The sequence below is a fragment of the Paracoccidioides brasiliensis genome (genome assembly GCF_000150735.1).
Source record: "Paracoccidioides brasiliensis Pb18 unplaced genomic scaffold supercont2.7, whole genome shotgun sequence".
NCBI classification, from domain to species: domain Eukaryota; kingdom Fungi; phylum Ascomycota; class Eurotiomycetes; order Onygenales; family Ajellomycetaceae; genus Paracoccidioides; species Paracoccidioides brasiliensis.
The window spans coordinates 937,067-951,977 of NW_011371364.1; the positions used below are offsets into that span (position 1 = coordinate 937,067).

At 50.3% G+C, this 14,911-nt stretch overlaps 3 protein-coding genes across 3 annotated transcripts; 1 reads left to right on the forward strand and 2 right to left on the reverse strand.

Annotated features, from left to right (window-relative positions):
- Positions 1 to 78: 78 nt before the first annotated feature.
- Positions 79 to 4,592, reverse strand: PADG_05979 (transcription elongation factor spt6; the record flags this gene model as incomplete). The annotated part of the gene is made up of 5 exons (XM_010762986.1): positions 79 to 103; positions 193 to 238; positions 364 to 4,036; positions 4,137 to 4,316; positions 4,419 to 4,592. The coding sequence occupies 5 exons, from the start codon at positions 4,590 to 4,592 to the stop codon at positions 79 to 81; spliced, it is 4,098 nt and encodes a 1,365-aa protein (XP_010761288.1).
- Positions 4,593 to 7,184: 2,592 nt separating this feature from the next.
- On the forward strand, positions 7,185 to 9,133 carry PADG_05980 (STE/STE7/MEK1 protein kinase; the record flags this gene model as incomplete). The annotated part of the gene is made up of 4 exons (XM_010763194.1): positions 7,185 to 7,475; positions 7,566 to 7,723; positions 7,854 to 8,391; positions 8,486 to 9,133. The coding sequence occupies 4 exons, from the start codon at positions 7,185 to 7,187 to the stop codon at positions 9,131 to 9,133; spliced, it is 1,635 nt and encodes a 544-aa protein (XP_010761496.1).
- Positions 9,134 to 11,242: 2,109 nt separating this feature from the next.
- On the reverse strand, positions 11,243 to 12,920 carry PADG_05981 (uncharacterized protein; the record flags this gene model as incomplete). Its single annotated transcript, XM_010762987.1, has 2 exons — positions 11,243 to 12,569; positions 12,718 to 12,920. The coding sequence occupies 2 exons, from the start codon at positions 12,918 to 12,920 to the stop codon at positions 11,243 to 11,245; spliced, it is 1,530 nt and encodes a 509-aa protein (XP_010761289.1).
- Positions 12,921 to 14,911: the final 1,991 nt, after the last annotated feature.

Consider the following 14,911-nt stretch of genomic DNA (forward strand, 5'->3'; position numbering starts at 1 on the left):
CTCGTCTGCAAATTCGCGAAGAGCAACTTAAACCCATTGCACAACGCCATCATATCCGGATACGGGTTGCGCTGCAACTCATACCCCTGCGGAATAACCTTGACTGTCCAGCTGTTCAGCTGCGCTTTCTCTCCCGCTTTGAAGCACAGGTGGAAACAGCCCGGGTGCTTTGGATCAATACAGAAAGCATACACAGATCGGCGTGGGTTGGCTTTCGTGTATGTGTCCAGCCAGCGCTCTGGTTGTTGGGGGATTGCGGAGTCAGTATGAAAATGTATTTATTGGAGGGATTTACGGGGCAGGGACAGGGTTATGGCAAAGGGGAGGGAAGGAAGGAAAAGAAAGAGAGGGAGAGAAACGTACCGGTATCGCTTTTACTCCCATCCTGAAACTTCTCATGCATCATCATATCATCCACCTTCTTCGCCATAGCCTTGATATGATTGACAATAAGTTCATCAAGATCACTATACGAATACCGCCCGCCCACCTTCAAAATTTTTCCCACCGAAAATTCATTCTCCTTATCCAGCTCCAGGATATCAAGGTGCTGATAGATACCTTCAGAAACCTTCCAAGTAACCGCGAGATGATCAATGCCGTTCGACGACGGTCGAATAACGGCATCCCCCCGACTCTGCGGCGCAAGAAACTCTTCTGCCTGCGCCGCGTTAAACGGGCGGAAAAGCGGATGCTTAATAACACGCATCGTCCTACCGCTCGTCTCCGCCTTCTCACGTGACGCTTCGCGATCAGCGTCTTCTTGTCGGTCATCCCATTCTCCACGTAACCGATCAAAGTGGCGTCGATACGGCTTGCTAATCTCACTTTCTCGCAGGGAGACGTTAGCCTGGAAGAGTTTGCGGTTGAGGTAGAGAATTTTGCCCTGGACAGTTTGGTGGGGTGCAAATAGACTGCGGATAGGGATGTCGTAGCGATCTGTGATTTCCACTTCGCCGGCGACTGCGTCGATGCCGCAGTCTAATTTGCCGTCGATGTGGTCATCGGTAACGCGCTTGATGGATATGGGAACGATCATCCCTTCGGCTAGGGATTCGTGGGTCTCGCCAGTGAGCATGGTGAAGATAGCGTCTGTGCTAAGGAAGACGAATTGTTTACGCAGCTCCTCGTATGGTTGTTGTAATTCCGCACGGATGGTCTCGAGGGTAGCTCGTTTTCGCTGGTTGAGGTTCTTCTCGAGCTGTTCGGCATACTCCTCGAGAATGAGGTCATTGACTCTGTCCTGCGCATCTTCCTTGATGAGTTTACGAACAATAGCTCCCTGCCCATTCTCATCTGTTTCAGCCTTGATATCTTCCTCGTCAAGCTCAAGGGCATCAGCAGCCATTTTCCGACCAATGTCATAATCTTCGGGGTGGACACGAGTATTGTCGAGGTAGTCAGCGTCGGGGTCCGTGCTATCGTAATCAATATAGAGGAAACTAGCGCAGTTATTCCAAACTTTAACCCCCATAGCTGGATAATGTGCATTGACTCCTAGAAGCTCGATCCGATTGTTAACAATGCCCCCGTTCATGTTGATAATCTTGAGAAGATGGGCAGCTTTCCGGGGGCCAAGTCCGCAGACGTAAGGGAGTAGATTTGCAGTGGCAGTATCGGTTGCAGCCTCATTGATATCAACACCACAGAGATTGACCATATCCACCAGTGCCGTTTCGAGCTGTTTCAAGATCTTGTCCTGAGGAACCAGTTGCTGACCGGGCTTGAACTGAATCGATACAATGTCTCTGCCCAGTGATGCATACTCCTTCATCGGGTTCTGCAGGTACTTGGCCAGTGCGACACAGTAGTGAGTCAGAGCCGCGAAACTAGGATGTTCCATCTTAGCCCGTTCACTAGTCTGGTAGAGCCGCGCAACTTCATCGTTCACAATAATCACTTCCAGGAGATCATTAGCCTCCTCATCGTAATCGTTGGTATAGGTAGCGCCACGCAGGTCCTTGGAAGAGACAAGATCCGACAGCTGCTTGTAAAGCTTTCTAGTTTCCGGCGAAAACCCAGAGACACCAATGACATCAGGTTTGCGTCTCTCAACGAGTTCAACAAAGGCAGCCACGTCTTTCCCATCAGCGATCATGCGACCCGAATCTCCTGGGGCGAGATCAGTAAATTTCCCATTTTCAAGCACTCTGCCATCTTCTTCAACCCACGCCCAGTAAATGGGATCCTTCCCGACAATACCGTTTCCATTAGACAATGCAAGGACTCTGGGAATAGTGCCAAGAATCATACCCTTCGGCTTATAGGGAGCCTGGTCGAGCCGCAACGAGAACGCCTCTCTGCATTCCTTGGCAACATGATTCTCACATTCCGTTCTGATATTCTCCTTTACACCGCGGCTCATGATCCTCTCTAATTTTCCAAGGGCCATATCAACGACTTCTTTCCGCTCTCTATTCCACGCATCAGCCAGTTCACTGAAATTGTCAGAGACAATGTGCGAATATAGATTTTTCTTGAAATTGTCAAAGTTCTGGAACCGGACTTTAACATCCACCAACCCTTCTTCCTCCGCCTTGAGCATTCGGAGGAAAAGCTCAGGTCGTCTCGCAATGTCTGTAAGCTGTTGATTTCGTAGATATTTGAATTCGTAGTAAGGATGTTGTTCGTCAACCCTTTTCAACCCCTTTTCAGTCCTGAAACATTCAATAATGCCGTTCATGTAGAAAGCCTGTCTCATGACCTTGCGCATCTTGGGACTCATGGTAATCTCTTCAGCAAACATTGCTTTGGCAGCCTTCAAGGCATGGCCACCGTTCGTGAAGATGTCGTCAAGAAGATTATCCGCCGTCACGTCGGGTGGCTCTACGGGGTCTTCAGTATATTGTCGTTTCCCTTCCTTGAGAGCATTTTGTGCGAAAGCATCAGCTGTGATACCAAAAGCACGAACTAGCTCGTATGCACGGCTATTTCTGACACGTTCAGAGAAAGATCTCGTAGTAGCTTTCCGTCGCTGTTTAGAAGTCCCATTCTCACCACTTCCATTAACAATGGCGATATCCTTTAGCTGAGTGGGATACTGGAAATAGAGGTATTCCTGCACGTCCTGCAGCTCCTCCATGGTTACAGCCAGGGGCAACATCGATTCAAAGATGTCATCATGGACGTTGCAGATGGTTTGCAGGTTATCATAGGTCTTCTGCAGGGTGTTTCGTTTGTCGATAAGCGAGCGGAACTTCAAATCGTATTCGAAGATGTCCCACAAGTCCGTCATGTTCAAGAGCTTCTCAGCCTTGACGACATATTCTGGACCATCTGGATTAGAAGGATCGGGGGAGACGGGGACCTTTGCAGCATGGATGAGGTAGTCCTTGCGATGCTGGAATATAAACGGAACTTCCCAGTCATCTGTTATCATGAACTCGAGGACTTTGGCGATAGATCGCTGAAACGGTTCGCGTAGGTCCGGATCTAGGCGTTTTTTTAATAACATAAGGTTTGATATCCAAATGGCCTCCTCTTTAAACTGCTCCTCAGTCAATATGACGTGCTTATGTTGTTTTCTCGCGACTTGGCATCGTTCGGGCTCATCGGTGAAGCAAATGACATTGTCTTCCTCCGTCAACATCTTTTCCGCTAGCTGAGATGGTTCGAAGACGTCCTTCAAGTCCAGATGCTTTTCCTTATCTTCATCCCTCTTTTCATTTTGTTCTTCGGTGTCAAGGGCAAACATGTAGTCATTTCCATCACCAAAGGCCATGCGCATGTCCTCTAGCGCTGTTTCGTCCAGGCCTGTGGCATCCGTCACACCTAGTCCCGACAATCCCTTTCTCATGGGGCGGGCGATTTCCTCATCCTCCTTTAACTGGTCAAGATCTTCATCAGAAAACACATCCTCCTCGATGAAGTTCTCCATATCATCTTCCATTCCTCTCCGCTCGTGGCGTCCAATCCGGCTATAACGATCGACCTCATCCTCCTCTTCATCGGAGTTGAACATGTCGTCGATGCCGTGAGACACATGGCGATCTCTGTCCGCCTTGTGGCCGCGCTTTAGTCTCTTGAACTTGGACTGCTAGATGAAAATAAAAAAGACAAAAAATGATTTAGCTCTAGCACGTTGTGTTATGACAACTTTTTTTTTATAGTAAACAGAGTCAGACTCTCGGCCATACCTCAGTGGGGAGAGCGCGCTGTAGCTCAGGGTTATTTTCTCCGATCAGGTAGATATCTTCTTCGTCCAGCGCCTCGTCTTCACGCTCGCGTTCCTCCTGACGACGTCTTTTCCGTTCACGACGACGTTCTTCCCGTTCCTCTATTTCCTCATCTTCATCGACAATGAAGCCTTCACGGACCTGCACAGGTAAAAGGAGCAAAAGCTCTTCAGCTCACTGGTTCTGTAGGGTGGGACGAAAAGCGGAAAACGGAGGGAAGGCGGGGAGGGAGCATCAGCTTACTGCGCGTTCCGCTTCCTCGTCATCGTCATCCTCCTCCTCTTCGCTGGAATCTTCAAATTGCCCATTTTGCCGTTCGTGTTCCTTGGGGCCATCACCCTCTTCGCTGTCATAGGATCCATCGTCCTCCTCCTCGTCGAGCAGGGCTTCGTTTTCAAGAAGGTCTCGAGACGTCATATTAGACGGCTGTGTTGAGGAGCACTGAGTCTGCGATCAGACTAGCCAAATGCTGGCAGGTGGACGGCGGTTGCACAGGCCAGGGGATGGGAGAAGATAACTGCAGAGGAAGAATCTTTTGCCCAGTCTGAGTGAAGTTAAGAGGAGTTGGGTTGGGTTGAAGCTCTGTCAAGAACCTCTTGAATAGAATAAATAGTTGAAGAACCAGAAAAAGAAGGGAGGAATCGTGTGGCTGGAGATGTGGCTGAACTGGTCACGGGACGCTTACTAATTGCCCCCTAACCCAGATACGGAATAGCGTGATATCTGAGCTGTTTTGCAACCTGAAATTCAATTTTGTGTAAAATGTTTGTTCGGTAATGACTTGGAGATGTTTTTAAAACATCTTCCGTCTTTCATCCTGGCTTTTCCTCCCCTGAAATGGGCTATACCGCTGTCGGATATCATACCGGATCCCGTTGCTAACGTGGAAATGACAGGATAGAAGGATTCATGAATGTTGTATATATATGAACGTGAGGACGTCAGCTAATTAGTTAGATGAAGTTATCCATCAATCGGCCTTGAAGATAAACAATTATCTAGCCTTTGTCTATTTATTGTCTTTGTTGCCTTTGAGATAGATAGATTGTTCCTGGGCCTATTGCCAATCCTCCCTCATTTATATTCATTATTGATGGGGCATGCCGTTCTGTTAATCTATGCCAAAAAGACTCAAGCCCTTGATACCAAGGCGGGCTCAAGCACATGCATGCATACATACATACATACATACATGGATGAACGATTCATGTTGAAGCACCCAGATAGCCACCATTTCCACCACTCTGCTTGGGGTTATAATCCTTCTTCAGCGCGGTGGTAAATCGGACAATTCACCGTCTGCAGGAATGCATCCGCTCTCCGTGAAGGATATTTAACAGTCCAACCCATATACTTTTACTTTTCCTTCCTTCCTACTTACTCGAGTCCGTCATCCAGCATTGGACATCACGATGGTTATTTTTCCACGGCTGATTGCAGGAGATGAAAGAATCAAAAGAGAGAATGGAAGGATAACGACAAATAAACAAGTGAACGGCATGATTTCCAAGAAATTCCCTGTGGATGTTGCCCCCGCACCCATGAACAGCATCCCCAGCCACTGGCTGAGCAGATCGAGGACTAAGTAGAACTATTAGTTAATTGAACATTCGACAGGGCATCTCTGGGCGTGGATTGGCGGCGTATATACGGGCCATTCAGCTCTATTTTCTGTTAGACTGCCCGGACATCGGTTTGGCAGGGCCTCTGCATATGTGTCTTCTCGTGAAGGGCAACTAACTGGCATTTATTGGCTGACAGGTGGGTTCTTGGATACTTACTGTGCAACAAATGGGGTGCATTTTAGAGACACAGAGAGGAATGAATAAAGAGTTGAAGAAGTTAACTAAATAATGGAGAGTTACACATCTATCTGTTCCAATGATATATTTTCACTATTACCAGCTGCAACCCGTCGATCGAGTCTGCTAAATTAATACACTCTTCTGACAGCCCGGACGATATTTCAAACGCAGCAAGCGAACCACATTCCCCGCCCTGCCCCAAATCCCCCCCAAATGTTTCCCCTGAGTCCCTTATATCCACTCCACAAGAACTAGAAGCCCTTAGTCCGCAGTAGCCTGCCCGTGGAGCTGCCCATTCGAGGGTTTGAGAGATTCTGGAACAAGTTCGCTGCACATCATTTACAGACGTAACGAGCCAAAAAAGCGGCTGCTGTAGATAGTTACTTATTAGACGCCGAGAATCATCTAGAGAAACTAATCATCGACAAAATCAAAAACAGAGGGTATGCATGTTAAAATGTATAGTTACATGTAGGTGGCAAAGAACCGTTTGCCTGCAGAAGGCCTGAAGGAATTCTTCTCCCCCGGGATCTTCACCTGGGATTAGATAGGTATTGGTTGGCAGAGGTGATTATATGCATGCGAGAACCAAGGCCGCCCCCATACAATTGGTTATTCGTTGATTAGTGAACGAATAGTTACGGGGTCATCTTATCAAATAATTTGCTTCTTCTCCCTGTCGATGGCCTGAGGTTTGAGGTTAGTTCAAGTTAGTTGGTTTTTGTTAGCCCATCTGCGGCCCCTCCAAAACCCAACCAACAGCATCTTCAGTCTGGAATCTTCAACGACAAAAAAAAAAAAACCTCCATCTCCTCCAGCAAACTCCTTCATTTCCTCAATAACGCCCCTCCCACCGATGCTTCATTACGGCGGCGGTGCAGCTCCTATCGCCTAAATATCATTCACTCGACTCGACTCGGGGTGGCTGGGTCGCCATCACTCACTCTCGCTCGACTCCCCAATTCCTACCCGACCCCTCTCATTTATCTTTTCTTGCGGCCTGACAGACAGATAGGAACAGGCACTTCCTCGAGCCTACCCACTCATTTCTCATTCTGCCATCCGGAATTACGAAAGGAAAAGGGAACAGGAAAACCTCCGGGAAAAAGGAAAGGGAAAAAGGAAAGGGAAAAAAAAATAATTAACCAGGAAAGAGGAAAAAGAACCACAAAAGAATTGAACACCCCGCTGGGACACCCAAACGATGGGTGACTCCTTCAAGGCCAGAACGCTGAAACGAAAGAACGTCAAGGGGCTAGCTCTGAATGCCCCAGCACCAAAGACCGGGTCGAATACGTCGGACGGAGATGCTCAGCTACCTGGAGCTATTGGCAATGTAGAGGGCATCCGGACAGACACTCTCGAGATCGGGTTGGAGTTTAAGCTTGATCTGAGGAGTGAGGACTTGGTGGTTCTGAAGGAGCTGGGCGCTGGCAATGGAGGCACCGTCAGCAAGGTCATGCATGTGTCCACGAAGGTTGTTATGGCTAGAAAGGTATGTCTCTTTTTTTTTTTTTTTTTTGTTTTTGTTTTCTTTTTGCACCCGATCAGATCTAATTGCAGTCTCATTTCGTTTGTCGGTTAGGTTATCCGGGTAGACGCCAAAGAGAATGTGAGAAAGCAGATAGTTCGGGAGCTACAGGTCGGCCATGATTGCAATTCGCCATACATTGTGACGTTCTATGGTGCTTTTCAGAACGAGGCCAGGGACATTGTACTTTGCATGGAATATATGGATTGCGGGTAAGTGCTTGCAGGGGTTTATTTTTATAACTGTCTACCAGCGTAGAGATGTGGGAGGGGAATTAAAATAAATAAAAGATAAAAAACAAAAAACTATGTTCACTAACTCCTTTTCCCCTCTCCCATGTAGCTCTCTCGACCGAGTCTCCAAAGACTTCGGCCCAGTCCGTGTCGACGTCCTCGGAAAAATCGCAGAATCCATCCTGGGTGGCCTAGTATACCTCTACGAAGTCCACCGCATCATGCATAGAGACATCAAGCCCTCCAACGTCCTGCTGAACTCACGAGGAAATATAAAACTTTGCGACTTTGGCGTAGCTACGGAGACCGTCAACTCGATAGCAGACACCTTCGTGGGCACATCGACATACATGGCCCCCGAACGTATCCAGGGAGGTGCCTATTCCGTGCGTTCAGATGTGTGGAGTGTCGGTTTGACCATCATGGAATTGGCCGTGGGACGCTTTCCCTTTGACTCAACAGATTCTGCAGCGGGTGACCGTGCAAGCGCAGGCCCAATGGGAATTTTGGACCTGCTGCAGCAGATCGTGCATGAACCGGCACCAAAGCTGCCCAAGAGCGATGCTTTCCCACCTATCCTTGATGACTTTGTGGCCAAGTGCCTGCTCAAGAAGCCTGAAGAGCGCCCAACTCCCCGCGAGCTCTACGTAAGCACAGCCAGCCAGCTACACACGAAATGAACCCCCCTTCCTGCTACGTCTTTATATGTCATACATACTAACATCGCCCCACGCGAAACAGGACAAGGACGCCTTCCTCCAAGCCGCCAAACGAACCCCCGTCAACCTGCGCGAATGGGCAATCAGCATGATGGAACAGCACAACCGCAAATCCTACCTTGCCCCTCCAGCCCCCAAATCCATAAACCGCGACGGCTCACGAGACTCCATGTCCCACCCGCGAACCGCAGAACCCTCCCCCGCCCCCCGCTTCACACCCACCTCAGGCGAAATACCGCTAAACATCACCCGCGAACCCCTGAACAGCAGCGGCGGACTACGAATGTACTCGGATCCCATGTCCGCCATGGAGCCCTCGCCAACCGTGGGCTTCGAACACCTCTCGCTAGACGGCACGAGCCAGTACCACCCGGACCACCACGATCTGCATAAAGCGCTCAACAATCACAACAATCCTCATCACCCCAACGGGAACGGCTCTGCCAACCCCGCCTCGGCACGCCAAAAGTACACCAAGAGCTACCCAAGCATCGACACGTCTGTGCCGCAGCATACATCGCCCATGTCTGCGTCTGCAGTGATGACGCGGGCTGCTATACAGTCAGCGACGTTACCGTCGAGAGTGGCCCCGCCGCCCTCTGGTCCGCTGCCTGCGCCTCCGGGCTCTGCGGGCGCGGCAGGGTGGCGGTCGCACAGTCATCGGGTATGAGATGTGGGTATCTGGCGGTGTGGGATTGGAATTGGATTGGGAGAGAGGGGGAAAGAGGGGGTGTGGGGTGTGGTGTGTGGGGTGTGGGGTGTGGGGTGTGGATTTGGATATGAGTGTGTGTACTCTGGCCATGGGTGTTTTTGGCGTATTGGCATGGATGATCGCTATTCTGGATGTTTTTTCCCCTTTTCTTTCTCTTTCTTTTTCTTTCCCTCTTTTCTCTGATGATTGATGTGGTATGAGTGGGGAGTGAGTGTTTTCTTGCTGTACTGACATTATTTGTGCTTGTGACTGTCATTGTAAGGAGGGAGGAGAACTTCTGCAGATATTATTGCACATGCAATGCTGCTTTACAGAGAGAATGTGAAAGAACAAAAGGGCAAAATGCAATGCAGCTGAGGAATGTGTGAGATGCAGATGAACATGCCATAGGCTTCTTCAGACAATGTTTATAAAGGAGGTGAACGGAGAGGCAGAAGATCCATAGATGTTGCAGCAGACAGCAGACAGCAGACATCAGTCAGACCTTGAACAATATCCAGGCATATTTATCTCATGTCTCTTTTCCCTTTCAAGATCAAAAATAACACCAATACATTCATTTGTTAGATATCCCCATGAATCAGCGGAACCATCCCCCTACCAAAGGACCTGCCGCTGCTGCTGCTGCTGCTGCTGCTACATTCCTCCCAATCCTCCGACACACCGACATACCACACCTATCCGCACCCGCCGCCTTTCTCCCTCTCTCGGTCGACCCGGACTCAGCCCACGCCCGTCCAACACCTCCCCATCCAGTTCCTCAGTTGCATGCCCTTCCAGGCACCCTGAGGAATCCCCTTATCAGATGCCCATCCCAATCTCAATCCCAAACATGCACACCCCCCCAACAACAACACACAAAATTCCATCCTTTGCTTTGTGTCTTCAAGCACGCCTATGCGATCGATACGCGAAAGAGGAGGACGGGGGGGGGAAAATTGGCACTGGCTTATTTATGACTGACCTCCTGCACACAGAGTTAACATACATTATACATTCACAGCACGGCAACGTTTTTGTGCGCTGCTTCGTCCGTTCTTCTACACCACTGCGCCCCCCCCCCCCCCCCCCCCCCCCCTTCTCTGCCCTGTGGGAAATGCCAAAAGAAAAAAATAAAAATAATTATTCCCGGGGCCCCCCGGCGAGGGTTGTGGTTCTTTGTAACCCCATGTATGTGTATTAGCCTGCATTCCATCCGGCTCTCTGTTTCGAATTTCTCTCTCCCCGTCTTGACAAGTCCGGGCAAAGTCCGAAGCGTGCATGCACATTTCCGTGCATTTAAAAATGAAAGCCCGCCATCCGCTCACGCGTGATAACTATACAGTTTTATGTAAGGTTATTAGCAATGGACACTGGACTGTGAACTGTGAACTGTGAACTGTGAACTGTGGGAACATGAAAGATATATATATGAACAATGCCCTCCGTGGATCGAGGCAAAAAAAAAGCGATATTCCAACTGAATAACCCACTCAAGCCAGCCCCCATGGGAACCTCCCGCTTCTCATTTCATCTAGAATGCGTCCCATGGCGGATGCAGTGTGTATGTGGTAGGTGTATATCTAATATATGTATTTGATATATATATTCGGCAAAGAGGAAGAGGAAATGCCACGGGTAGTTTAGAAAAGGAGTCTTGATGAATCGGGGATCACTGTGCCCGGGTGAAAAACAACCCGAATATATATAAGTGGTTTAAATCGCCATCCTGCATTTATGCAAGGGAAAAAGGGAGGAGATATGCAGATCTAACAAAAGCGTAAATATGGTTGTGAAATGCTGGCAATTGACGTATTGGAAATGAGGCGGAGGGGGGGGGGGGGAAGGAGAGATATGCATGAATGTGGAGGTTACTGTGAATAACTAGGGACGGACCCGAACAGAGAAAAAAGTAAACAAAATCCATCTCAACCGAGAACCGAAAAAGGCGAGCAAACCGAACAAGGTAAGCGGACAAGTCAGGGTAAGGAGAAAGGCCAAGCAAAACCATAAGACACAGAAATCTACACACACCAGCAAATATAAGAAAAGCAAAAGGAAAAGAAAAGACAACGAGGGGGCCACCACTCAACAAGAAAACATCTCCATCATCTCCCCGCCAATCCTCCCTCCCTTCTTCCCCTCACCACCACCACCAACACCACCACCACTGCCCCGCGCCCCCGCCCACTTCCCCCTGCCTCCCCCAACCGGCCTCATCATAACAGGCAAACAATCCAACACGCCCCTATCGCCCTCGAAGTAATGCGACACAAAGCCCCCCCTCAACAGCCTCCTGAGCGCCGCAAGCCTCAGCCACTTCCACCACCTATCAAGCCTCATGACGCTATCGCGATGGATCTTCACCGTCTTCCGGCTCCCGTACTGCCGACAGGTCTCGTTGTCGATAGCCTTGCTATACTGCGGCCCACGCCGGGGATTGGAGATGGTGTTCAGGATGGAGGTGAAGTTGGCGTGCAGCGAGCGTTTGGATTTCTTGTTGATATGGCGGCCGGATATGTGGGCTAGCGCGTTGACCTGGGTGAGGATGCGGGGCGTGTTGTGGTACGGGTTGTAGCGTTTGATCAGGCGTTTTTCTTGATTATTCCCATTGCCGCCGCCTCTATCGTCGTCGTCGTTGAAGCCGTCGGATCCATCAGCATCCGAGGAACCGTTCCCATCTCCGCTTCCTGCTTCCTCAATAACCTCCCCTTCAGCAAGAGGCGAATAACTCTTCTCGTACAACAACGCGATATTCTCCCCCGCGGCAATCTGCACGGAGCTCTCACTGCTCTCTAACTGCTCTGCAAAGACCTCGATGGCCTCCTCGCTTTCATTCTCCAAATCCTTCACCTCCGTGGCGAGGAAGCCCCACTCCTCCAAGGCAGCCGTAACGACTGTCGCATCATCGCCCGCATTCACATGGTGGCCATCGGACGAGACGATCTCCAGCAGGAAGGTCATCTGCTCGAGGATGCCATCCTCGCCCGCCCCGCCAAAGTATGTCGAGGCGCCTAGACAGTGTATCGCGGCCGCCTTGGTGGCTGAGGACGAGGCGTCTGTGATCGTCCGTTTCAGGACGGGAGCTATGCGGGCATATATGCTCTCATCGAGCAGGGTGAGTGCGGAGAGGCTGACGGCTTTCAGGGCAAGCATGGTCTCCTTCTCCGAGGATCCAGATCTGATGCTTTTGATGAGCGAGGAGAGGAGGTCGGGGAAGTTGGGGATGCCGTCGTCGATGTAGTGGGAGGTGAGGATGCGGACGTACGCGGTCAGGTTCTCTTCGCGGCTGAGGACGCTGCTGCGTTTGCGGTCTGTAAAGTCTCTTATGACTTCGGAGAGGTCTTGGAGGGTTTCTGCCGGGGCTGATTCTTCGTCGTTGGCGGCGGAGAAGCCGTCGTCGATGGAGGGGGTACTGGATACAGTCAAGAAAAAGATGCCAATGTTAGTGGTGGTGGATGACAACTCGACGCGGATACAATGAGCAGCGCAGCAGGAGACATTGTAGCAGAAGAAGAAGAAGAAGAAGAAGAAGAAGAAGAAGGAATAGTAAATGACACAACATGCCTCCAGGTAGTACTTTCGCTCTCCCCATCTTCGTCGTCATCGGATGGGTGCCTGCTCGCATTTCGCGAGGCGGGGCGGGAGTTGTGGGCCGAGTTGGGAGCGGAAGCACGCGGGAGTTTGTCCTGGACGCTTCGCGGCTCTGTGCTTTGCGGGACACGGTCTTCTTGCTCTCCAGAGCCTGGCGACGGAGGTCCCGCATTTCGATTTACCGTTGGAGAAGAAAGAAGAAATGCGGGTGGGATGTGGGAGATAGAATGGGTATGACGCCTCTGCTTCGTTTTTTGTGATGGGTAGAAACGGGCAAGAGAAAAGAGAAACCAGGCCTGTGTGATACCGGTCGAGGAGGGTGAGCGTGTGAGAGGATGCCGGGTGAGTGTGTGTGTGAGAGAGAGAGTTTGTGTGTGGCTGAGCAGGCTGTTTGCGCTGGGAGTGTGTTGCGCGAGAGAACAGAGCGGTGGTGGCGTGGCGTGTGCAGGAGGATACAGGAGAAACTACAACAGACCGGATATGGCAGCAGCAGTTTATCCCCAGGGCCGAGTCGATCTGTAGAGAAGACACCGGCAGAGAGAGAGCAGCGCTGGAGAGAGGGAGGAGTCCATAAGGCTCAACATGGGGAACGCGGGGAGGGATAGACAGAGACGAAGTAAGTGGGAGTGGGAGTGGGTGAGTGTGGGGCGGGATCTGGGCAGGGAAGAGAAGAGGGATGCTGCTCTGCTGCACGGTTGGTGCTGTTTGTGCGGTGGTGCGGTGGTGCGGTGGTGCGGTGTGCGAGGTTGTGTGATGCTGGAGTCGTTGGTATGTGTGTGTGTGTGTGTGTGTGTGTGTGTGTTGTGTGTGTTGGCAGCTGGCTGTGACAAAGCGGTGGGCTTATTATCCCTGCAGTATGTGGGATCCCGTGGGGCTTGGCACCGGCAGCAGCCAACCCGAGTCGCCGCCCTGGCACGTGATGGGGGTTCTCGCCTATTTGCCCGCGTTGGGTTAGTTAGCGAGCTGGAGTTGACGTCATAACGCCGTCAATCACACATCGCGGTGGCTGGGGGTGGCTGTGGCTCTGATTGGAGGCAAGCATTTTTTCTTTTTTGTACAAGAGAGCCAGTAAATTTACAGTTAACTAGTTAGTTAGTTAACCTACTTGATATTACTAATAACTGAGCCACATCTTCCATGAATTGCATAACCGGGGAATTCCCCGTGTTGCTTGGTATGCCCAGAGGAAAGAAAGCAATCTTCCCTCATTCTCCTGCGAACAATGCGAGAACGGCTGGCTGCTTAGTGGTGGAAGCGGTCAATGTCAATTTGCCGGGCTTCCTCAGTTGATGTCTCTCTTTCTTTCCCTCTTTCCCTCTTTCCCTCTCTCCCTCTCTCCAACGCGGGCACCGGCGATTCCGTCGGATCAAGCTTTCGAGTGGTGCTTAGTAATGCGCGTGGCGGTGCCCGAGGGAGAGCATTTCATTGGCCGGAGACAGGTTGACTAAGCATATTTTCTGCTCCCACACGCTAACTGTATGCGGCAAGGGCGTCAGAGACCAACCTCGGCATTTGGGGCTCTCGATAGGAACGAACTTCCAACAAACGACGAAAAAACCCTGTAAAGTTCTGACATCACCATATTTCGACAGGTTTCCGGGTTATTCCACTTCAGCGCTATAACAGCTGCAACGGTCTGGCTAGAGACACAGCATCTTGCCTGGTCGGATATATCATTCGTCGCATCCGGTTTCATCATGCTCAAGATCAGGTGCATGATGGGTGTGTTTATGATCCACACAGTTCCGGCGACGGAGGCCGGGTCCTTGGGATGTTCCAGCTGATAATGTGAAACCAGCTGCCCTCAACACCCATCCCTATGCATTCAATTGGCAGGACCAGATTCGGGCTGCTTAGACCTAGAGGCTGGAGAGGCTGCCCCAGTCTTTGCAATACCCAAGAGCGCCTTGGAACACTTTTTTCCCCGGGGCGATTTATACCTCTCCGGCCCTTCAAGTAGTTGGCAAACACCACATCTCTTGCGTCTCACAGTTCCAGGTTGTAATCCTAGTATATTGAACTACCTCGTTCTTTTTCTATTATACCCATATATATACATATATATATATATATACAGATATATATATATATATATATATCTGTATATTTCTCTTTCAATCTTTATAAGGCTGTGTCTGATATCAACTCTCTCCCCGAGAACAA